Below are 24,025 nucleotides of genomic sequence, written 5' to 3'. Positions count from 1 at the left end.
TTATATCAGCTCTTTCACTCTTTTATTCATCAAAATACTATGGAAGCTAAGAAATCAAGCCAGTTTTACGTTATAATCATTTACATTACAACACAAATGTTTGCACCCCAACTTATTTGTTGGAAAATCAGAATAAACATTTTATATCGCATACTCTCACTGATTTGAGATTTAATTGATAAAGTGCTGACTTTGCAAAGAGGTGCTCAGTAATGTGTATGCTTGTCTTACCTGGACACTCAGAACCCGGGTTATGCAGGGCGACAAGAACTCCCAGAGAACCTAAAGATCAATTTTCGCTCTGTGGCCATGATGGTTCCTGACCGCCAAATTATCATCAGAGTGAAACTAGCCAGCTGTGGCTTCATAGATAACATGGAGCTGGCTCGAAAATTCTTCACGCTCTACAAGCTTTGTGAAGAGCAGCTGTCCAAGCAGGTAAAGAAAGACCCAGGTCTGAAATTTCCAAGAGTTAATTTTGTTGTTTGATTGTTAGTTATGTGGAATCTAATTACATCAATTGTGCCTGTTTATTAATATCTGTTTATAATCAAGATGACAGGATCAGCCAAGCTTTCCTCAGGTGGGAATCTGTCAGTACCTTTCAGTGGCATCTTAAATCTGATCACCTCACCTCTCATACTGGTTTTGGATTGACTTCTTGAATACCTAACTTGTTTTATTAACTGTTAGTTTGTGTTTGGAATTTTACAATAGATTTATAAAAACGATGTACTGAGGTTCCCATAGTTGTCTAGAATTGGCGATCAAAAGAATCTTAGAAGAAGAAAGATGTATTGCAGTGATATGAAATAACTTTGTTGACTAAATTACCCAGGTTCACTATGATTTTGGCTTGCGGAACATCCTCTCCGTGTTGCGAACTCTGGGAGCAGCCAAACGAGCCAATCCCAGCGACACTGAGTCTACCATCGTCATGAGGGTTCTCAGGGACATGAATCTCTCAAAGCTGGTCGGTCTGAATGATTAAATGAACAACAATATAAAGCCTTAACTTAATAATGAATCTGCACATGAATATATTTGTTAGATCGATGAAGATGAGCCACTCTTCCTGAGTTTGATTGAGGACCTCTTCCCAGGGATTCAGCTTGATAAAGCAGGTTACCCTGAACTTGAGGCAGCCATTGACAAACAGGTAGAAATGAGTTTCTGCATGTGAACAACAAGAGTGTTATGCCACAGAAAATTGAGTGGGTCGGTGCAAGGTTGGAGAAAAAAAAAGGGCAGCTTTATAGATATACGTACATGGCCGACAGCAAAATAATGTCATTTTATGTTCCCTCTGGTTATCTTTATCTGATCATGATTTTGTTTGATGATTAGAAAGAAAGAGAGAGCAACTTAGGTCAGGATTAAAACTTTTTCTTACCCTTTAACAAACAAGTGTTATCATTGTCTATGAACTATATTTCATTCAACTTTCATTCAATTTTGGGCAAATATACATACTGGTGTTTAAAGTAATGTTTCTCTTCAGGTGGAAGATGCAGGTCTGATTTGTCACCCACCCTGGAAACTGAAAGTCATCCAACTATTTGAGACTCAGAGGGTCCGGCATGGCATGATGGCTCTGGGGCCCAGTGGGGCAGGAAAGACGACTTGTATCCATACACTGATGAGAGCCATGACAGGTGGGAGGTCAATGCAGTGCCACATTTGCTTATACGTACATTTTAAAACAGCATATGAAAAGCTGTTTTCAAAAATAAAATCTACTATAAATCAATTTAGACAACCCCAAGAAGAAAAACATTTCCTCAGACCTGCAAATTTTACACATTTGGTTTCTGAAAAGAGCTCTGCATGTCTCTATATAATATCCTTCCTCTCCTAGAGTGTGGTCAACCACACAGAGAGATGCGCATGAACCCCAAAGCCATCACAGCACCTCAAATGTTTGGACGACTTGATGTGGCCACAAATGACTGGACCGATGGCATCTTCTCAACACTCTGGAGGAAAACACTGAAGGCAAAGAAAGGTCTGGAATTGAAAGGCTCCAGCCTACGGAAGAGGATTAGGGCCAGTGAAGAAAAAAAAAACGAGGGGTGACAGGATTCTGACTTTTTTCTCAGAATTCTGACTTTAAAGTCAGAATTCCGACTTTAAAGTCAGAATTCTGAGAATAAAGTCAGAATTCTGACTTTAAAGTCAGAAATTGGGAATTCTGACTTTAAAGTCAGAATTCCGACTTTAAAGTCAGAATTCTGAGAATAAAGTCAGAATTCTGACTTTAAAGTCAGAAATTGCGAATTCTGACTTTAAAGTCAGAATTCTGACTTTATTCTCAGAATTCTGACTTTATTCTCAGAATTCTGACTTTAAAGTCGGAATTCTGACTTTAAAGTCAGAATTCTGAGAATAAAGTCAGAATTCTGACTTTAAAGTCAGAATTCCGACTTTAAAGTCAGAATTCTGAGAATAAAGTCAGAATTCTGAGAATAAAGTCAGAATTCTGAGAATAAAGTCAGAATTCTGACTTTATGGCATGGGGTGGCGGAGGGAAAGTCAGTGTGGTGTGGTTTTGACCAGAGAGGACATTATGTCGTCAACGAGTGAGTTTTTGCGTGCCAGAGGATTGCCGGAGGACATCATTTCACACTTGGAGGAGCAGGGGGTGAGTAAATAAAGCATTGTGTCCCTTTTGGTGACTGTTGCGTATATAACTGGCTCCGTGTAGCATGTAGCTCCGTTGCTAATTGATAGCTCTTGACGGGACGCGCCGCATTTACACGTAAAGAAGCATTATGCGTATTTTTGTTCATTCAGTACTCAGTTTCATTAAACCGATGACGTAATGCACGATTATAAATATATATACACGTCACGGCAACGTCACAAAGCGTCGATAAAACCCCTTATGCCTTGCTGACTCTCCATACCACAATCCAACGCTAGATCATTTTAAGTATTTACACACTCACATTAAGTCAACTGATGATTGAAATAGTGTATAAAATGAAATAAAAAACACATAGACTTCAGGTATAAATGTGGCTTAATAAATTCTTAAAGATTAAACAGTTGCAACATGTTTGTCGAGTGTGGATTTGATTTACAATAAGTATTATATTTGTGCTTCATTCTTTCAAATTAAGTGATTGTGTGTGACAGATTTCTTTTTCTGTCATCGTGCAGATTGACAGTGATGTCATCGCACTGATGGACGATGCCGCTCTTGCCAATTACATCCCTCGCTATGGAGACCGCATTGCACTCTTTAATTTTTGCAAGACGAAACAGCCTACATCCAAAAGAAAAAACGGACTTTTAGAAAAACTACGTGAAAAAATGAAACTCAGGAAAGACAGTGACAAAGAGGACACCACCTCAAAGACACAACCACAAGAGACAAAGAAGCAGAAAACAACAAGAAATATTGCGATCGGATGGATACACAGTGATGGAAAGATGACCAAACAGGTGAGGGAGAAGCAGGGAGGGGGTACCAGAAAACTTCATATGTCCACAGAAGCTGGGTTGAAAGACATTCTCAAGGAAGGAAAAAAACTATTTTTCCCAGATGGAATTTCTTCCAAAGGATCACAATTGGACTTTGAGTTTGAGGTTTGGGATTTCAAACAAAACTGCCTCACTGATGACACCTGCCATTCCATCGGCTATATGTACGAGGCTGCAAAGCTAACATTGTTGCGTTTTTACATTGCAACAAGACCAAAAGAGAACCAAGATGATATCCACACACACGAGGAAGTTACGTCAGACAATGGCAGTGAATACAATGCCGCAGAAAGTGACGAGGTCTCTGTTTATTCAAATGAAGTCTACCAGCTATTCAACATTTCTGTTGATTCAGAAATTACCTTTGGTCCCACATATGACACACAGGAAGATACAGAAGTCACAATGATCTACAATGGTCCCGCTATGCCCCTCAATCCATCTGATCCACAAGATGTGTTGACTATAACTGTCCACTCCACTGACACATTGAATGATATGATAAGAGCATTCTGCAAAGAAGAAATACTGAACAAACCACTCAGTGTGAAACGCATACTCCCAGGTGATAGAGAAGAAGCAGGTGTTGGGTCTGGAGTACTGAGAGATGTTCTCACCTGTTTCTGGCAGGAATTCTATGACCGATGCACCCTTGGTACATCAATTAAGGTGCCATTTATCCGTCATGATTTTTCTGCAGAAAAGTGGAAAGCAGTTGGGAGAATACTTATAAAAGGTTACCAAGAGTGTTGCTATTTCCCAAACAAACTTGCGTTTCCTTTCCTCGAGCAAGTGCTTTTCAACTGTGTCTACAGTGATCCAAAGGCCCACTTTCTGCAGTTTGTGAGCAGCCAGGAGCGTGACGTTTTGATGGACGCAATGAAAAACTTTTCAGAAGTGGACCAAGATGATCTTGTGGAAGTTCTTGACAGCTATGGGTGTAGAAAGATTATCACACCTGAAACCTTCCCCACAATACTGCAGGAAATAGCGCACAAAGAGCTTGTCCAAAAGCCCATGTTTGTTATTGACTGCTGGAGGGAGGTTACTTTTCACCATGACTTCATAAGTCCTGACGCACTTAACAAGTTGTGCTCTGACTTGCAACCTACTTGCAAAAAGGTCTGCCAACTGCTGAAATTTCCAAATGATTTAACCTCAAAGCAGAAGGAAGTGGTAAATCATCTGAAAAGGTTCATCAGAGAGTTGGATGAACTCAAGCTTCAGAAATTTCTCCGGTTTTGCACTGGATCTGATCTTATTGTCACCGACACCATCCTTGTGGAGTTTCAACAAATGACAGAGTTTAGTAGAAGACCAGTGGGGCACACGTGTGGAAAGGTTTTGTACATTGCTGACAGCTATGAAAATTTCCCAGACTTCCGATCAGAATTCAATGCCGTTCTCGAAAGCAATATCTGGGTCATGGATATTGTTTAATTCTGTCAATAACCATAACTCCGTTAATTATCCGTTGTAAGTTGCATCAACACAACATATTTTGTTCACTGTTCGTATTGGTCAAATAGAAACAAACTTTGTATTCGTTCCTTCACTGTTTTTAGAGTTTTATAGAAACAGCTTGCATTTGGCATTGTGTTCCAGTTATATAAAAGTTCTAGGGCTTTCTTAAAATGACCCAAGATGTTATGCATAACCATTGGATGGTTGTTTTCAGCAGCTACATAGTATTAAGTGAATGCTTCTGTAATGAAGAGTGGTAATATTTTATTGCATTCAATAAACTCACTCTTCATCCACTATGTATTTCCAGACTGCACCTGAATGTTGGTATATAAAAATAAAGTATTATGTTGTACAGATGCCTTCTATGAAAAGACACAATTTTTAATATACAAGTAATACATTAATACTTAATACATATTTAAGCAGTCAAGTTCAGGACATTTCAAGCAAAATGTAAGATCTTGGTTTTTGTTAGTCACAAATGGAAAAGAATAACCATAGATCCGGTAAGCATAGTTAAAGAAAATTCAATTTTGCAATGAATTATTCTGTTTAATTTGGGTCATTAAGGAATATTTAAAGGTCAAGAAGGCATTGTAGGACTAAAAAAAACATAGTAACTGAGTATACAGACTACTTATTAAAAAAAAACTGAAAAATTATTTTCTGAGGGGTTTATATGTATTACATCAATACGCTTGTCAAACAATCTTCAGTAATTCCTCTCTCAACATAAGATACAAGTCACTTGCATGCAATGGATCTGTTGGAGCGTGCCATTCATTTTCCTCCATTAGCAGACAACACAGTTCAAATACAGTTTCATCGCAAGGAAACTGGCATTTTGGAGTGCACTCTTCCATACACGCAGTGATATCTTGCATTCCAGTGGGTTTCAGTCGATCCTCGGCACTGTGCATGGCAGGGAATGAATACATGACGACTGGCCGGCCTGAAGCTGTATCACCGTTCGACCTTGGTCTTATTTTGTGTGAGTTCCATGTGTTCACAACTTCATCCAGCTCATCCTGCACAAGAGCAGCATAGTTAAGTATTTAAGTACATTGTTATTTTTTATTATTCAATTTATTCATTTCAACTTCAAAAACATGATGGGAGAGATAAAATATTTTACCTGCACAAGATTAAGAAAGCAGAACTGGATAAGATTTTTATCCAGAAAATCTCCTGTGTAGTGACCATCCTCCTGAAGAGTTTGAAATAAATTAATCCAGAACTGTGCGCTCTGTTTGCAAAGGATGGACCACCACCCTTCAATGCGCTGATTGGCAGTACTTCTCCCGTAAAGAAAACTTTTCTCCCCAGCAAAATTGTCAGTGGTTTTGTCGCAAAAACACTTGCATCTGTTCAACACAACCATTTTCTGTGTCCCTGTCTGCACGGATCCTCTCTGGACATCCACCAATGCGCGAAACTGTTTTGATAAAATAACTTGCAATCACCTTGGGATCATTGTTTGTGGTATAGGCCTCTGCCCATAACACATACCGGCTAAACCCATCAATACAACCATGGATGCAAATCCCATAGGGTTTTAATTTATCATAGCCATCCATGTGCCAAAGAGCATTTGGGCCTCTGCAGCTGTACTGGCGTCTTCTAAGGCGTCGTGCTCTTGTTAATTCCACGCCGACTGGGTCAACCAATTTTATAATTTGTCTTATTGCATCTTGTGAGACAACAAATCCTTTTTGTATCGCACGTAGATGAAGCCAGCGATAACCTTGCATCTGGCCACAAGTCAGGATTTCATGCTGGACAAAAGCCAACACATCTCCCAGGTCCGACTGATTCTTTCTTCGGAACAGACCAAGTCTTTTACAAGTTTTCTTCAGAGTCCGAATACTTATAATAGTCTGAGCATTATGTGCTAAAACTGCAAGTATTTCCTTGTTGCTGAATGCAAGTCTAAAGCATAGCTTGATTAAGTCATCCAAATCCAGCTTTTCAGGCACTGGTCGAGTTGCACCCTCCATCAGTCACTTTATCTGCACAACAAAGTAAAAACAATTACAATTTGTCAAACACAACAGTGGGCATTTTGAAAACATGACTTTATGACAGTATGCTTATTGTATAAAGTTGTTTTTAATACTAATACTCCTGGTACGATGTCAGGTGTAACATCACTAAACAAGTCTCATCCAGTAAATAAAGACGTGCATGATTATCCTTCAAATGATGTAACCTTGAATTGTGGCGCGTAGAATCACCACTCTTAAACAACAGTGTGATCAGTGTATTGAGTTAAATGTAAGGTGCAATGATATTGCAGCCGGTCACAATCAGCAAGGCATAGTTTATGCCGCGAGTCGCGGTGTTTTACCGACGCTTTGTGACGTTGCCGTGACGTGTAAATATATTTATAATCGTGCATTACGTCATCGGTTTAATGAAACTGAGTACTGAATGAACAAAAATACGCATAATGCTTCTTTACGTGTAAATGCGGCGCGTCCCGTCAAGAGCTATCAATTAGCAACGGAGCTACATGCTACACGGAGCCAGTTATATACGCAACAGTCACCAAAATGAACACAATGCTTTATTTACTCACCCCCGCTCCTCCAAGTGTGAAATGATGTCCTCCGGCAATCCTCTGGCACGCAAAAACTCACTCGTTGACGACATAATGTCCTCTCTGGTCAAAACCACACCACACTGACTTTCCCTCCGCCACCCCATGCCATAAAGTCAGAATTCTGACTTTATTCTCAGAATTCTGACTTTATTCTCAGAATTCTGACTTTATTCTCAGAATTCTGACTTTAAAGTCAGAATTCCGACTTTAAAGTCAGAATTCTGAGAATAAAGTCAGAATTCTGACTTTAAAGTCAGAATTCGCAATTTCTGACTTTAGAGTCAGAATTCTGACTTTATTCTCAGAATTCTGACTTTAAAGTCGGAATTCTGACTTTAAAGTCAGAATTCCCAATTTCTGACTTTAAAGTCAGAATTCTGACTTTATTCTCAGAATTCTGACTTTAAAGTCGGAATTCTGACTTTAAAGTCAGAATTCTGAGAATAAAGTCAGAATTCTGAGAATAAAGTCAGAATTCTGACTTTAAAGTCAGAATTCTGAGAAAAAAGTCAGAATCCTGTCACCCCTCGTTTTTTTTTTCTTCACTGGCCCTAATCCTCTTCCGTACCAGCCTGACGACAGCAATTTATTATATGTTTCTTGAATCCAAACTACAAACTAGCAGCCTAGTCTGCTCCACGTTCATGTGGTCCTCGAAGGATTCTTCTGGGCAGCACTATTGTCACTGCCATCTTGAGATTGTCCACGTCTCTAGAGCAGATTCCTTCGATGACCCCCTTGAGTTTTGGCAAGTGTAAAAATCACTCATTTCAGCTGAGTAGGGACGTTGCTCCAGCATCCGATGTACTTGGAACTACAGGAATTGTCGGATGGTCAGAAAATTGTGAGCAGGTGCATGATCATTTGAAGTCGCTATGAGGTTCCCATCACATCTGTGGTCTCTTATCTAGTCTCTCATTTAACAGTAATAAAGACAATGCTGCGAGTTCTGGTTCATCGTCAAAAAGGTTGAAAAGTTTCCTTTATGATACCAAAACTTTTCTGACATGACCTGTATTCTATGGGAGGCAGCTAGAGGTTGTTTTCAATGAAGCACAGATATCATGGGCTCAGAACTTAATCCTCTCTGCCTATCAACATGAAGAACAGCGGAAACATGAAAGGGAATCCCTATAGAGCTCAGAGTTGATTTCTCTCATGATTCATTTGGGTCCTTGCAGATGAAGGGGCATTTTTTTTCTTTAGGATCTCTGTGAAAATCAGTAAGTTGTATGTCACAGAAAAGTTTAATTGCCCAGGGACGTCCTCGCACTCCCTAGCTCAGCACCCCAGAGTTTGTTTTATCTTCCTATCTTCCTTGGGCGTTCATTACAGATGCATGTGTACGCTTGTGTGAATTTACAGTATATGTGTTTGCTTTCATGTGCGCACTTTTTATTTGCTGCTTGCTGCTTGCTGCTCACCACACAAGAAGATTCATGTGGGTTATGCATGAGTGCTTTTCAAGTCACTGCAGCAACAGATTTTTTTTTGTATTACAAATTTGCTTGAGAATTGTGCTCCCATTATTTCCTTGTTCATCACTGGCTCAGTACTTTAGTTTTAGCCAAAGCATTCAAGTAAAAGTAATTATCTTTTCAGGAGAACACATATGGATTGTCCTCGATGGACCGGTTGATGCCATCTGGATAGAGAATCTTAACTCGGTCTTGGATGACAACAAAACTCTTACTTTGGCAAATGGAGACCGAATACCAATGGCGCCCAACTGTAAGGTGGTGTTTGAGCCGCATAACATCGACAATGCCTCTCCAGCCACTGTCTCACGCAACGGCATGGTGTTCATGAGTTCGTCTGTGCTCAGCTGGAGCCCGATATTAGAGGTACAAAACGATGACCATGGTTTTGATGATGGTATGAGACGCAGTGAAATCTAAGTTCTTTAAACATATTACTCCTAAAATAAAGCTGGACAATGTTTATTAAAAACTAACATTCTTACTTGTGTCCAGGGGTGGTTAAAAAAACGCTGCCCTCAGGAGGTAGAGGTTCTGAGGGACCTCTTCTCTTCCTCGTTCACCAGACTGTACCGCTTCTGTGTACAGTCACTTGAGTTCAAAATAGAGCTGCTTGAGGCTTTTGTCATCATGCAGTGCATCAACATGCTGCAAGGACTCATCCCAACAAAGGTGGGTTTGATCATTTCAAAATTTCTAATCAGGTTCAGGGTCTGATGCGCTTATTTCCTTATACATTAAACAAAACAATATTATTGGCATTAATTGAAGCGGTATAAGAAGGAACTCCAAATGTGAGGTAAAATTGCATTGAGAGACACAATTTTATACAGTTGTTTAGAATCCCATTATTGTTTCATTATTTTTTCACGCTACATGGATCACTCAGTTCCTAGCTCAGAAGAAGCAAGTAAAGCCAGACTAATGAATATGCATCAAGGAGCAGAAAGTGCTTGCGCAATTTGTACAAACACTCTATATTATCTACTGCCTGTAAGTCGTCACAGTGTCAGAAATGCAAGTTCCCTCATTATTATGCAACAAGCCATTAAGCATGTGCTATACTAATATAAGACCAATGCACGTTTCTTTGATGATGATAATAAAAGCAATTTAGTAATGATAAGTGCTACCTCGCAGGAACAGTGTGCCGACTTATCACGAGAGCACTTGGAGCGCCTGTATGCGTTTGCTATGATGTGGAGCGCAGGAGCTGTCCTTGAACTAGACGACCGGAAAAAAATGGAGCTGTGGCTACGAGGAACGGACAATTTTCATCTAAACTTGCCTGACATCCCTCCTGACAGTGAGGACACCATGTTCGACTATCATGTCACAACAGACGGTAGGCATGAAGCCTGGATAACATACATACATACATACATACATACGTACATACAGACGTACGTACAATACCACACAGGGAGCCACATAGCGATTGGGTCAAAACTGTGACGTTAACAGCTAGGTTGCCTTGCTGCATACCCTTAGATGATTCCCAGCCCAGCCATGCATTGCTATATGTAGGAAACTGTTGTGAGTGGTAATGTATGTACATTTGTTTTGTTGTAGGTCAGTGGGTCCACTGGAATACACGAGTGGAGGAATATGTGTATCCATCAGAAATAATCCCAGAGTATAGCTCCATTTTGGTACCCAATGTAGACAATGTTCGAACTGACTTCCTGATACAGACCATCGCCAAGCAGGCCAAGGTGAACAACAACAAAAATCTTTTTGTCAACAATGAGTAGGTCGGTGTTGTCAGAAATTACTATGAGCCAAAGGCTTTGAATAATTTTGAATGCTTTTACGATATAAACACAGTTAATTGGCACCTTTTTTGTGTCTGTTGAAATTGTTCATTCAGTCAACATTTGTGAGAAGATAGAGGTCACTTTTTGTTCTCCTTTACCCTTAAAGTCAGCGCTCTCAGGTTCTGATCGGGCATGTAGATCTTTAATTTATGCATTACATTATACGATGATTTCTGGCTGGCAACCAGTTGAGGATCCCCTGCGGACTGCCCATTGTCAGCTGGGATAGGCTCCAGCAGGCCCGCGACCCTCGTGGGGACAAGCGTTATGGATAATGGATGGATTATACAATGATTTCCCAGTCATTGGTCCTGGGACCGCTTGAAGAGCTCTTTTCATCTCATTGAGTCATGTCAAGTGCTGCAGTTCAGTTTACTTCAACTTCAAGTGTTAACACTTTTGATTGACCAAATGAATGGCATAATGGGAGAAATTTTCCAGTTTTGTTTTAACAATCAGAGGAGCAACTAAGGGGTCTATACCCAAAATGCTTGATGAATTCCTTGATAGGTATTTTTCAATCCTTTTGTTCATATACTTATCACTCCGAAGATCTCTACTAAGGCTTGAGAGTCCCTTCGAATCGAATTCTGTATGATGAGTAGAGAGGTTTATTTCTTGTTAAATAGAACCATCTCTTACGCAGTTTTAATCGATAACATCACAGCATGACTCGTTGCTGCTATGCTTGAAAAGCAGATGGAAATAGTGCAGTCTGAAAAGACCTTTAAATTCGTTACAATATGGAATTCATTACAAGTCCTATTTGTATGAGCATGCATGCAAGTGAAACAAGTGAAAATAAAACATTTGGAAGGGGTTTTAAAATTCTGATTTGAGGTCAAAATAGCCCTGACCCTCATCATCAGGTCAATGCCAAGCCATTCTCTCATGGGCACAGTCCGCAATACGGAAGGGTGACGTGAGCTGCGGTTCATGCGGCGTCTTCAGAATTTTGTAAAACTCACAAAATTGACTAACACTGCATCATGTTTTTTAGGCCGTTTTGCTGATTGGAGAGCAAGGGACAGCGAAGACAGTCATGATTAAGAGCTACATGTCAAAGCTCCATCCTGAGACACACATGGGAAAGAGCATGAATCTTTCCTCTGCCACCACACCACTCATATTCCAGGTGCAGTACAACCATCCAGATCCTTAGACTTGAATAATTTAGTCTTCTGCTGCATTTAGCTTCGACCCACTGTGCACAATGCTCTAGGCTCTACATCTGTCTTTCCTTAAAAAGACCAAGTTAGATTTAAATGATTTCATCAGCCAGAGACGGACAGGTATGGGAAGTAACATTGATTTGCGCGCCTGATTGACAATCTGCTGACTGAAGGTGAGACCACTGTCTTGTCCCTGTCCATGGCTTAGCAGTATATTGATCAGGCTGTCATGATGGATTATATCCTGCAGCAAGTTCTGTTTTTATCTCCATTTTTTATTCTCATCTGCTTCTTAAGATTTTTTCCCCTAAATTGTGTCCTGTTCTTTCTTTTGAAGAGAACTGTTGAGAGTTATGTGGATAAGAGAATGGGGAGCACTTATGGACCACCAGCTGGGAAAAAAATGTCAATCTTCATCGATGATATCAACATGCCTGTCATCAACGAGTGGGGCGATCAGGTTTGGAATTTGAGTAACATTTGAAAAGAGAAATCGCAAATAATCCCCACTGTACTTCTGGTCTTGGACACAGGTGACAAACGAGATTGTCCGTCAGTTAATGGACCAGAATGGGTTCTTCAATCTTGAAAAACCAGGGGAATTCACTGGAATTATTGATGTCCAGTTCCTGGCTGCTATGATCCATCCAGGAGGAGGCCGTAATGACATCCCACAGAGACTCAAAAGACAGTTTTCCATATTTAATTGCACACTGCCCTCCAATTCTTCAATTGACAAGATCTTTGGTAATCATGAAACCAGTCGAGTTAGAATCTGTATCCAATATAGTCACCATTTTGTGACAAAACGAATGCAACCGTTTATGATTTCTGATTTGTTAGTCACTTTATGCCATCAACATTTTCATGCAGGTGTGATTGGTGAAGGCTACTTCTGTTCATGCCGAGGTTTTGCTGATGATGTTCGGGGTACAATAACCTTACTGGTGTCTACGACTCGCCATCTTTGGCAGATGACAAAAGTTAAGATGCTTCCAACTCCTGCCAAATTCCATTACATCTTCAACCTTCGGGATCTCTCCAGGGTTTGGCAAGGCATGCTTAACACCAGTGCAGAGGTGGTCAGCTCCACCCAGGTGAGACTTTTCAATAAATTGACTGAGACACTCAAGTGTACAAAATGAGAATTAGCATACAGCAAATACTGCAGACAACCTTGTTATTCAATTAAAAGTTTATAAAGTGTCTTGCGTTATATTATCTGGGAATTAATATATCTATAATTCAATATTACGTATGTTTATTCAACTTTTGTGATGAATGAACTTTTAAAGGAAATTAAATGTGTACCAGTAATTATGCTGCAGAGCTCGTCTTTTGTGTGGAGCAAGCAAGCAAGTGTAATTACAGTCTGGAATAAGCAGTGGCCAACCAATGGCAACAAACAATGTTTTTAGTGTGCTTTTTGTGTGGTTTCATGTAATGTTGTTGACTATGCTCAAATATTAACAACATTCATTTACAGCTAATGACCTGAGGCTTTATTGCAGTTGCCAATTATTTTTCAGGTGCTGTTGGCGTTGTGGAAGCATGAATGCAAACGCGTGATAGCGGACAGATTTATTATGCCTGAAGAAGTGGAGTGGTTTGATCAGGCTTTGGCAAAAGTGGTAGGGGACACTCTTGGCGAGAAGCACAAGAACATAGTAGACGTTGGTGTGGACAGCTACTTTGTTGACTTTCTACGAGACTCACCTGAAGCATCAGGTAACATAAAACGATTCGTTCAACTTTACAACAACAACATAATTAGTAGGCCTAATCTGAAATATCTTTATCACAGGAGAGGAGCCAGAAGATTCTGACATGGATTTACCAAAAGTGTACGAGACCATTGAGACATTTGACAGTTTAAAGGGAAGACTGAACATGTTCTTGGGTCTTTACAATGAGAGTGTCAGGGGTACTGGCATGGACATGGTCTTCTTTCAGGATGCAATGATACATTTGGTCAAGGTAATGTCTGCCTCATTTTGAACTATTCACACAGCCCCTGTTTGGTGTTCTTTTTTTATTGACCGCTTGTATTGCTTTTACTAACTGCTTGCAAGATTTGAAATGAAATGTGCTGATATTTAACTTTTTAGGTAAAAATTGTCCAATAGCATGTTGTCTTTTGTATGAGTGATTTATTATTATTATTTTTTTTGTGCGCTTGAATAAGGTCTCAAGGATTATCCGGACACCTGGAGGTAATGCCTTGTTGGTTGGTGTTGGAGGTTCAGGAAAACAGAGCTTAACTAGACTCGCCTCATTCATTGCTGGCTACAAGATTTTCCAGATCACTCTTACACGGTACTATTACTTTTCACGCACATAAATGTAGTTTAAAAAAAAGATGCAAAACTTAATTGTTTAATGAGAACTCTAGCAATCACATTTTGCAAGAATGGTAACACAAAGGTTTTTATTAGTGAGTGGAGCAGAGCTGCTTTGCGTCATGCATAAATGATGAAATTGACTTTGGGAGTGCAGTCCATCCAAATTGCTACACACTGAGAAAACGAGTTGACACTAATTGGCACTTCGTTTGCATGATTTGCTTCCGCAATACAGAACATCATGGCATGGACTTAATCAGCTTTTGACAAGGCTGAGACGTTAGAAGCCCAGGTTGCTTTTGATTGCTGACAAGATTTTGGTCATTAATGGCAATCAAAGACATCCCTCAAAGCTTCCCAGCCAAGGGCAAATATTAAGAGCATTTACCAAAGCACAGCTGCTTTTACCTTGATGATTCAAAAACACTGGAGCACTCATTTACAAATGCCATGCAAAATTTACACTGACAAATAGTCCAGTTCTGTTTTCTCCTCATCCCAGGTACGACACTTTTAAGGTTGTCTACGATTCATCTGTAGCTCAATACCAGCGTAGCGGTACTTAAACAAATTCCTTTATATGTCTACAGCAATTAATTAATTTTAGCAATTAAGTGGTAATCATCTGACACCATTCATTTAAATTATTCAACTTTTACATAAACTGTATAAGATGCTGAATTTGTTTTTATTAGCTGTAAGCCATCATCAATACAAATAAAATGATTGACATGAACAGACATTGAGTTTGAGTTTCACAGTTAGAATTGAACGACTAAAATGAATGACACTTTCCGCAATTTTGTAATTCATTCAGATGCAACTTTATGTGTTTAGTAATGTCATCCATTTTTTCCAGTTCCTACAACACAACTAACTTGATGGATGATCTAAAAGGTTTGTACAAGACAGCGGGTCTGCTTGGAAAAGGCCTCAGCTTTCTCTTCACAGACAACGAAATTAAAGAGGAGTCCTTCCTTGAGTACATGAACAACGTTTTGTCATCTGGAGAGGTGAGGAAGGTGTCAAGGGATATAGACATATGGATGGACCTTGCTTTCTGCAATGTACTGTACAATGCAATTTGAACATCATGTTCTGAAGCTGAATCCCAACTACAGCACAATTCTAAGTAAAAACCAACATCTTGCTGACCTTAACTAACTAGAGAGCAGCCAATCAGAATGATTAAAAAGGTCCCATGCCGGACGCCATTCTGTATACTGCATTCTACGGCTCTTTCATTCAAAACATATCTGAGCAGCACAATGACAACAATCACGTCACTCTTCACAATTCTAAATGTTGCATTTTATGCATTGTGAGTGTATCGAGCAAGATTCCTCACATCCAGGTGAGAATCTGCCTCCCCCTTCCATTACTGACCATACATAGGTGCTCTTGATGGAGGGCTCGAATTTGGAATACATTACTCTGAGCATGTGCACGCTTCTTGCACAGTGACATGCACGGTATTGTAAAATTGTCCAGCCAGAACATATAGTCATCTTTTAAATTTCCTACTAGTACCAGATTGTCTTTGAGGAAAGAACAAATATCTGGAGTAAGGATCAATTGAAAGTTCAAAATGCTTATTTATTTTCTTTCAGCAGTAAAGATTGATGGTAGTTTCAAGGTCTAGTGCCTCGGTTCACTCATTTGTCTGATTCAGTGCCCAGCACTACAGGCTGTAATGTGTTTTAAAAGCAAACAAAGCTCTTTCATAGCACTTCTTTTCTCCTTTATTCTCTTATTATTAATATTGTTGGTTTTGTCCTTCAACATTTGCACACATATGTTTGTCTGCTTGTCTTTCTCCAGACATTCAGTACTCCCAATCTCTCTGTTATGGTTAATTTACCTTCCATTCACCTCTTGTCATTTGGTTCTCTTCTCCCTTTGTTCTCTCACAATTGTCTTTCATTACCTGTCTTTCTTTTCCGCCCTTGCCCATTCCAACCAAGAAGCTCACCACTACCTTCTTTTTTCATTACCTCACACCTTCTGCTCCCCTTTCTGGCTTCAGAAAGACTTGTGCCAAATATGTGAAATACCTACGTTTCCCTCTGTAATGCCACACACATTTTTATATTGTGATTTTGTAAATCATTTTGTAAAATTGTGATGTGATAGCAGTAATTACAAGGGTGGTATTTAGTAAAGCACAATCTACTGCAACTGTATATATGTTTTTTTTTTAAATCTTTTAGTATTTTTCTTGTCTACAGCAGATAGAAGGTGGCATTTATGCTGTTGTGTGGTATTTAGTAAAGCACAATCTACTGTCACTGTATATATGGGTATGTTTTATGTATTTTTCTTGTCTAGCGCAGATAGAAGGTGGCGAGTTTAAAATCTAGTCTACTTTTTGGCACTAAATTTGCAGATGGACTGGGGGCATGCAATAAAATATGCTGTAATGCCTAATGAGGTGTAAAGGTCTAACAAATGCAATACAAAAATGCTAAACGCAAAAATGAAGACGTGCTTGTTTTTTACACCGAGATCAGTCTCCTTTGTGCCAAATTGGCAGGAGCTTCAGGGGCATGTCAGTTCCATCCACTAAAATGCTCAGCATGGTGCAAAACAGGTCCGGACTTGCCCCATGTCAAAGGGACCTTGAGTTGCTCCTGATGCTGCATCATCAGTAGGTAAATGGGACAGTGTTATAGCACTTTAAGTATCTTAAAAGTAGAAAAAGCACTTCACAAGTGAAAGTCATTTACATAATTAAGTGTAATTCAAAATCTTCGGAATACTTTTTTTCACCTAGAAATGTGTTGCTGTTTTGTTGGTTTGCAAACAATGGTGTCTTCAAAGATGCTACAGAGCTGGAACTAAAAGCTGAGCTGAACCCGATCTTTTCAGTGTACAGCAAAAAAGAAAAAAAAAAGATTGATAGATTAGTCTTAGTAGTAGTTTCTTTCCTCCATACCATTCACCTTGTTTTTCTACAATCTTTTTCGTCTGCTTCTTTTTCCATTCCTTTGCTTACCTACCTAAATGGCAGCAGCTTTTTAACCGGAGAGGTTGAGTTGTGATATGAACCAAGGTATTGTGTGTGTATTTGTTTGCATTAGGTTTGAATGAAGGCATGATGGAAATAGAGAGAATTTGATGGTATGCATGTGAGAGAGATAGCAGAGATGGTGTTGAGAAGCAAAAAAAGAGGTGAGCAATGCTGCTGAAGCCTTGAGGTCTTTGTTGGCCAGCAGATGGTACGGGAGATGTGCAACAAACACGCACAAGCACACACACTCAAACACAAAGAGGCTGCCTCATTAGCATGTACCATAATAAAAAGGTGAAAAAAGCATGAGCACTACCCCTGTTTTTGACTGTGGACAAAGCTGACATTTTAGCAGACAGCAGATAGTGTTTTTGTTTTCTGGGATTTGTATTAGAAAACTAATTTGGCACTCACTGGCCGTTTTTAACATTTTGCATTGTACACCGCTTTCTACTGCTGATAAGATTTTTTTTTCAATAGATTTGAATGCTGAATTGTTTTTCCCCAAAAGACCTAAAACCGACATAAGACAACCAACTGGATTGATTTCTCTTGCCTTATTGTACTGCTTACCAATTTCACACCAATATATAATACTATATTTTCAAATATATTGACCGAATTGGTGGTGGGGTAAAAGAAGGGGTGGATGTTTTTTTGCTTTTTGTCATTGTTCACTTGAATAAACAGAAAAGGGTAGCAAAATATTTTTATGACGCACATATCATTCATGTTTCCCAAAGTCAGTAGTATGATCTTGTGCATTTTTGTCCTCAGGTATCAAATCTGTTTGCTCGGGATGAAAAAGACGAGATCCTCAGTGATCTTGTCCCGATAATGAAGCGAGAGTTCCCAAAACGGCCACCCACCAACGAAAACTTGTATGAGTACTTCATGTCAAGAGTTCAAAACAACCTTCACGTCGTTCTGTGCTTTTCACCTGTTGGGGAAAAGTTCCGAAACAGGGCTCTAAAATTCCCAGCGCTGATATCTGGTTGCACTATGGATTGGTTCCGACGTTGGCCTAAAGATGCTCTTGTTGCAGGTACATACCATCGCGTGGCATGTTGATTGATTATAACTTGTAGAGATTTTATAATAGGTGTTTTCATTGCTTCCTCAAAGAAATTTATTTTCTTAGCTTCCCCAAAAATATTTAAGCCAAAATATATAAAATTGTCCAATCATTTTTGTTGGTTTGCTGTTGCTCAGGCATTTTCCTGTTCAGATTGACCACATCATGTTGCCGGCTGCTGAATAAATGACAATAAAGTCTGTGTGATTTCTGCCAATTTACTTTCTGTAATTCTGGTCTTTCTCGCTGTACTTTGTGTTTTCAGTTTCAGAGCACTTTGTGTCTGCGTTTGATATTGACTGCTCACCTCAAGTCAAGAGTGAGGTTGTCCAATGCATGGGCTCTTTCCATGATGGAGTAGCTGAAAAGTGTGTGGATTACTTCCAGAGGTCAGACAGTGATCAGCAATTCCAGAAAATGTTAACAATAATTAAACATAGCAGCAGATTTAGATGAAGGATGCTGCCGTCTGTCTGTTATGCATAACAAAACAAATAGAACTTTTGAAAATGTAAAAAAAAAATCCGCTAACTTAAGCCTTTACTTTTTTACACGCAAGTATTAAAATCCGCATTTTACAGCTCAATTTTTTTTTTTAAATTATCATTAGTAATATATCTTAAAGACAAATAAGCACAAATATGTTTACGTTCACACTTCAAATATGTTTCCATCCATTGTTCTTTCTTGCGAATAAATGAACAAAATACAATTTATGACACATCAAGTGATTCAAGATATTCTAATTTCACTGCAGATACCGACGCTCCACTCATGTCACACCCAAGTCCTACCTATCCTTCATCCAGGGCTACAAGAACATCTATGAGGAAAAGAGATCGGAAGTTAAGACTTTGGCTAACAGGTAAACCCAAAACTCGCTGCTCAACACTGAAGAAGCCGGAAGACGTACTATTTTTTTCAGCTTTTCTACTGTCTGATCTCCACATTAATGTGGCATAAGTGCTCAACATAAAGTATGACTGAAAATAAACTGGAAAAGTATGTCTGACCCAAACCGTATAGTCATATAGACATACAGACATGTGGATGTGCTTTTTGTGCTTTGTGGTTGTGCTTTTGTGCTTTGTGGTTGTGCTTTGTTTGTTCACAATACTGTACGTATACCTAATTAGGATGAACACAGGCCTCCAGAAACTAAAAGAAGCATCTGAGTCAGTAGCAGGACTCAGCAAAGAGCTGGAGGTAAAAGAGAAAGAACTACAGGTGGCCAACGAAAAGGCTGACATGGTGAGTTTTAGAAGCTGTAACCTTTAACTGAATATTAATTGATTTACAGTATTAATAGATGTTTTCTTCTCACATTAGCATGTTTACAATTATGGGTAAACATCAATTACAAAAACATAAATAAATATTCCCCATAGAATACCTCATTTTCTTTCAAACGACAGCATTTTACATTTTGTACAGCTTGGCAGTAAGAGTTTACTACGAGGTGATTTTTTTTGTCTCTCGAGATGTCTAATGTTTACTGTGATATGTTGTTTTACACAAATCTTAAGAGTTGTGTAAGATTTGATGTACCATTTAATGGAAACTTGTGTACTTTATAATACTTATCTTTCAAAGGTGCTGAAAGAGGTTACAGTCAAAGCCCAGGCAGCTGAGCGAGTTAAAGTGGAGGTTCAGAAAGTCAAGGACAAGGCCGAGGCCATTTTAGATCTGATCTCAGCTGACAAGGCCATTGCTGAGCAGAAACTTAAAGCTGCCAAGCCTGCACTGGAAGAGGCCGAGGCTGCACTGCAGGTACAGTGTTGGACTAACTAATATTCTCAACGCCATGTTCCTTTGAGATGTCTTATTGAGCTTCCATTGTTGTATGTTCTTGCCATGTGGTCAGCCTAATCATATATAGAAAGACAAGACATCGGTAGCCTAATGAAACAGATGAACTCATAGACAAAACCAAAGAGCAATACTATAAAACATAAGTGCTTGACTTCAACACTTCAAAAAAGATCAATGACATGATCGGCAGTACGTAAGTAAGTTTTGCCTCCATCCCTGCGACTCTGGAGGGTTTTGGTGTGACAGCGGGGTATGTCTATAGTTAGAACGTCGCTTTTGGCTGAGAAGCTGTGTTGTAATTAAAGCATGGCTCCTGGGTGGGTAGTTGCATGCAAATCAACAATGGCAGGTCCCTGATTATAATTTTTATCTTGCTGTGGTGGATGTGAAACTGGATGCATCCTAAAAGGACACATTAGTTTCATTCTTTTGAATATGAAAAATAGACCCTGAGTGTGATTGACTATATATGGCAAGCTTACAGCTGTTCTGCACCCAAGATAAGGTCAAATGTTCCTTGTTACTTGATGTAAAATGGTGTCGCTGCTTTTTTCTTCTTTTTGCAACCCAGTTGTTAAATAGATGTGATTTATCTTCTGCCTATTATTGTTTTGAATAGGGAGGAAATGTGGAGTGAAGCACTGTTGTCGTTGGAATTGTTGAAATGATGAATGTAAATATATGCTTTGTGAGTTTGGAATAATAATATGTGCCTCACTGAGATATTGTCATATAGTCATAAGCAGACATTTCTTAAGCTAAGGAGTCCGAAAGAATTGATCACATAAAGTGCATTATCGTAATTACTGGCGAACCTGAATATGAGCCTCACCAGCTAATATTAGTGAGAAATCCTGTTTTGTTTATTTATAAACCGCATCAGACTATAAGCTGCAGGCATTTTAATTAAAAGTGCTAATTTCCATTATCTGTATTACCAAAACAAGTCCTCTTACAATATCATAAAAATTATGAAAAATCTATAGATAAGCCGCACTGGGCAATAAACTGCAGAGTTCAAAGCTTGTGCAAAAAGAAGTGACTTATAGTCCGTAAAATACAATTCATAGAGGTGTCATTGAATTTTACAGAGAGAGTGCGATGGAACCGCTACGGTGAACTTACCAAAATATGTTCTATGAAAGATACAAAACCTGTCAATATTTACAGTTAGTCTAATTTATTTTAACTGTTAATTAACAAGAACATTATTGGAAAAAGTAATGTGATTTTGCAAGTAAAACCCATTACAGATAGTTGTGGACTTTCAGATTTGTTTAAATTGCACAACTTTGTCCGTCAATCAAAATACTGTACGTAAGAGACACGTAAGCATGAATATGTCCACCTAACTCTCAGACATTTTCAGGTATTATATGCATTGTCCGGTTAGGCTCACTTTCATGTTCTTTTTCTGCACTGGAGATGATTACGTTAAATTACTCTAAAACTGTGCAGTGAGCAAATATTTTAAAAAAAAGCAGATGAGATGAGAAGATAGGGTCTCCAAAGGTTGCTCTCAATGTGCAAAGATAGGGTCTCCAAAGGTTGCTCTCAATGTGCAATGCTTTGATTTTAGCTTCTTCTGTCTCTATAATTGTATGGGTCTCTTAAAGTAATCTTAAAAAGTGTCTTTACTTGTATGCGCGTTTATTCCCTCCTTTTAGTCCTTAAGCGTCCCATGTTATACATTCTCTGCTCTTAACGCTGAAATGTAAAAAATGCGTGGGAATTACATGGGAAAGCTAATCTAACTTTGACTCACCTAGTATCTAATACCCACTCAAATTCTCCATACAAGTAGCTTACTTGGTAAACGATTTGAAGTTATCGATATTTATTTAGTATTTACAATTCTGAAACTCAAGTTTCATGAGAACAGTTTGCTTAGAGGTCATTTTTAATCCCAGCATGTTGTGCTTCAGTGTACAAAGAAAACACAATTTGGTATGGAGAAACACATCCCTGACCTCAACCTCACTTCAAAATTGATTCCACACTTATGTCTAAACCTCTATGCATTTGATGCCACTGTTTTGTTTTTGCTTTCAAAATTTTGCAAGGTTGAAAACATTCCACGGGCTCTCACAGGAAAGTAGATGAACTGACATGAATGAAATGTGCCAATAAACATAACAGGTTATTAAATGTAGTATGCATTATGGCTGGCCCTATTGTCATATTTCAAAATCGATTAGTTGTACAACCTGATGCTGGCAAATGTATTCTTTGATTAAACACAAATATTATCAGTCTGTTTTCATAAGGAGTACAGAAATCAGAATAATTATTATTGAGAACCTGAAATCAGAAGATTTTGCAGATTTTACTTTTAACAATGGCTCTAAACAATTACTCAAAATAGTTGTCGATTCATTTGATGACGAGCCAATTGCCAATTAATCACTAATCTAATATTGCAGCATATTACTGGGGTTTTTTTCTGCATCCATTGCACAGTTCAGGAATATTTATTTTAGTCTATATTCATGTTTTTATTTGTGTTTGTTTCCCCCACCCCCCAAATCCATAGAGAAACTTTCCACAGAGAGATCCCCTCATCAACTATACTTTGATGTTATCACAGATCAGTTAATATCCAATTTTAGACTCAACTCTTCTTTCCGCTCAGACAATCAAGCCATCTGACATTGCTACGGTTCGCACACTTGGGCGCCCCCCACACCTCATCATGAGGATTATGGACTGTGTGCTGCTGCTTTTCCAAAGGCGGGTAAACCCTGTGAAGATCGACCCAGAGAAAAACTGCAACACTCCATCGTGGCAGGAGTCTCTCAAACTCATAACAGCTGGAAATTTTCTGGGTAGCCTACAGGTAAAGGTTACAATCATATGCAGCAATAGTTAGTACCATCTTGTGTACCAGATGTTGGGAAGGTATGGCTGATATAGATTTTCCTCCAACATAGGAAAAGAACAGCCTTTTCATGACCTCATCAGTTTTTGTTGTGTTCTTGATGATGTTTAGATGTGCCAAAGTCATGGTGCTACATTATTTGTAGAGAGATCATCTAAAATTCAAAATATTAAGATTATTTTGTTATGATTTCCCATCACTCTATTTCCTCCTTCCCCTGTATCTCTCTCCATCATTGTTTCCATGATGCATCAGCTCCACAGTGCTCACTTTCTCTCACCTCATTAGTGCATCAGACCTGCAGCCTCTGAGCATATGGGTAATCCCTCCTCTTTCTCCTAGGCTTGCTTTCTAACCCCACCTGCTTTATATGTTTTTCTTTTCCTCATGTATCCCCTCCCCATGCTTTCTTGTTCTAACCCTGGCACCCTTCTCCCTTGCAGCAATTCCCCAAAGACACTATTAATGAAGAGACGGTGGAGCTCCTGCAGCCCTATTTTGACATGCCCGACTACAACATTGAAACGGCTAAAAGAGTGTGCGGTAATGTGGCCGGCCTTGCATCCTGGACCAAAGCCATGGCCACTTTCTTTTCCATCAACAAGGAAGTCTTGCCCTTAAAGGTAATATATAGTGAGTGCAGCGTGATTGTTTGACAAATTAGAACTTTCCTTGATGTGTTATTTAATACAAATATTGCAAGAAATACATCAAACACACGTGTGCATCAAAATCTCCCGCCTCCCCTGCTAACTGATGAATGCGCCCGACAAACGTCAGTGCAGAGCAGAGCCACGGGCTACAACACTGCCCCACTTTGATTTGAAAAGATTCATTCATAACCACAACATCTTGGCTGTTTGGTTGCAGATTATGTGTCCTTGAA

General features: G+C 39.1%; 2 protein-coding genes and 1 long non-coding RNA gene across 3 annotated transcripts in view; 2 read left to right on the top strand and 1 right to left on the bottom strand.

Annotated features, from left to right (window-relative positions):
- The window catches only part of dnah5 (dynein, axonemal, heavy chain 5), a 63,780-nt gene that overhangs the window by 21,105 nt on the left and 18,650 nt on the right, over window positions 1-24,025 (top strand). The window contains exons 43-66 of the mRNA XM_061289202.1: window positions 244-438; window positions 839-973; window positions 1,052-1,159; window positions 1,502-1,655; window positions 1,859-2,005; window positions 9,158-9,399; window positions 9,529-9,705; window positions 10,174-10,378; window positions 10,606-10,748; window positions 11,851-11,985; window positions 12,360-12,482; window positions 12,556-12,769; window positions 12,896-13,119; window positions 13,552-13,750; window positions 13,827-13,999; window positions 14,208-14,338; window positions 15,224-15,377; window positions 18,152-18,419; window positions 18,715-18,838; window positions 19,207-19,314; window positions 19,586-19,700; window positions 20,043-20,219; window positions 22,894-23,097; window positions 23,583-23,762. Coding sequence (XP_061145186.1) covers window positions 244-438; window positions 839-973; window positions 1,052-1,159; window positions 1,502-1,655; window positions 1,859-2,005; window positions 9,158-9,399; window positions 9,529-9,705; window positions 10,174-10,378; window positions 10,606-10,748; window positions 11,851-11,985; window positions 12,360-12,482; window positions 12,556-12,769; window positions 12,896-13,119; window positions 13,552-13,750; window positions 13,827-13,999; window positions 14,208-14,338; window positions 15,224-15,377; window positions 18,152-18,419; window positions 18,715-18,838; window positions 19,207-19,314; window positions 19,586-19,700; window positions 20,043-20,219; window positions 22,894-23,097; window positions 23,583-23,762 — 4,035 coding nt within the window. The remainder of the gene's footprint in view (window positions 1-243; window positions 439-838; window positions 974-1,051; window positions 1,160-1,501; window positions 1,656-1,858; window positions 2,006-9,157; window positions 9,400-9,528; window positions 9,706-10,173; window positions 10,379-10,605; window positions 10,749-11,850; window positions 11,986-12,359; window positions 12,483-12,555; window positions 12,770-12,895; window positions 13,120-13,551; window positions 13,751-13,826; window positions 14,000-14,207; window positions 14,339-15,223; window positions 15,378-18,151; window positions 18,420-18,714; window positions 18,839-19,206; window positions 19,315-19,585; window positions 19,701-20,042; window positions 20,220-22,893; window positions 23,098-23,582; window positions 23,763-24,025) is intronic.
- LOC133161027 (uncharacterized) lies at window positions 2,506-5,253 on the top strand. The gene is made up of 2 exons (XM_061289201.1): window positions 2,506-2,641; window positions 3,163-5,253. The coding sequence occupies exons 1-2, from the start codon at window positions 2,513-2,515 to the stop codon at window positions 4,924-4,926; spliced, it is 1,893 nt and encodes a 630-aa protein (XP_061145185.1). The 5' UTR covers window positions 2,506-2,512; the 3' UTR covers window positions 4,927-5,253.
- LOC133161030 (uncharacterized) lies at window positions 2,561-7,765 on the bottom strand. Its single transcript, XR_009715989.1, has 3 exons — window positions 7,532-7,765; window positions 6,089-6,962; window positions 2,561-5,981 (listed from the first exon to the last, which is right to left on the bottom strand). It is a non-coding gene; the product is annotated as an uncharacterized LOC133161030 (long non-coding RNA).

The sequence above is a fragment of the Syngnathus typhle genome, linkage group LG10 (assembly GCF_033458585.1).
Source record: "Syngnathus typhle isolate RoL2023-S1 ecotype Sweden linkage group LG10, RoL_Styp_1.0, whole genome shotgun sequence".
In the NCBI taxonomy this organism is placed as follows: domain Eukaryota; kingdom Metazoa; phylum Chordata; class Actinopteri; order Syngnathiformes; family Syngnathidae; genus Syngnathus; species Syngnathus typhle.
The sequence above is the reverse complement of the archived record's forward strand: the minus strand, read 5'-3'. Positions and strand labels throughout refer to the sequence as shown.

Excerpts from the sequence above, each read along its gene's own strand:
- LOC133161027 (XM_061289201.1), top strand. The coding sequence starts at position 2,513 with ATGGGGTGGCGGAGGGAAAGTCAGTGTGGTGTGGTTTTGACCAGAGAG. Across the intron at positions 2,642-3,162 it reads CACACTTGGAGGAGCAGGGG|ATTGACAGTGATGTCATCGC; the intron begins GTGAGTAAATAA and ends GTCATCGTGCAG.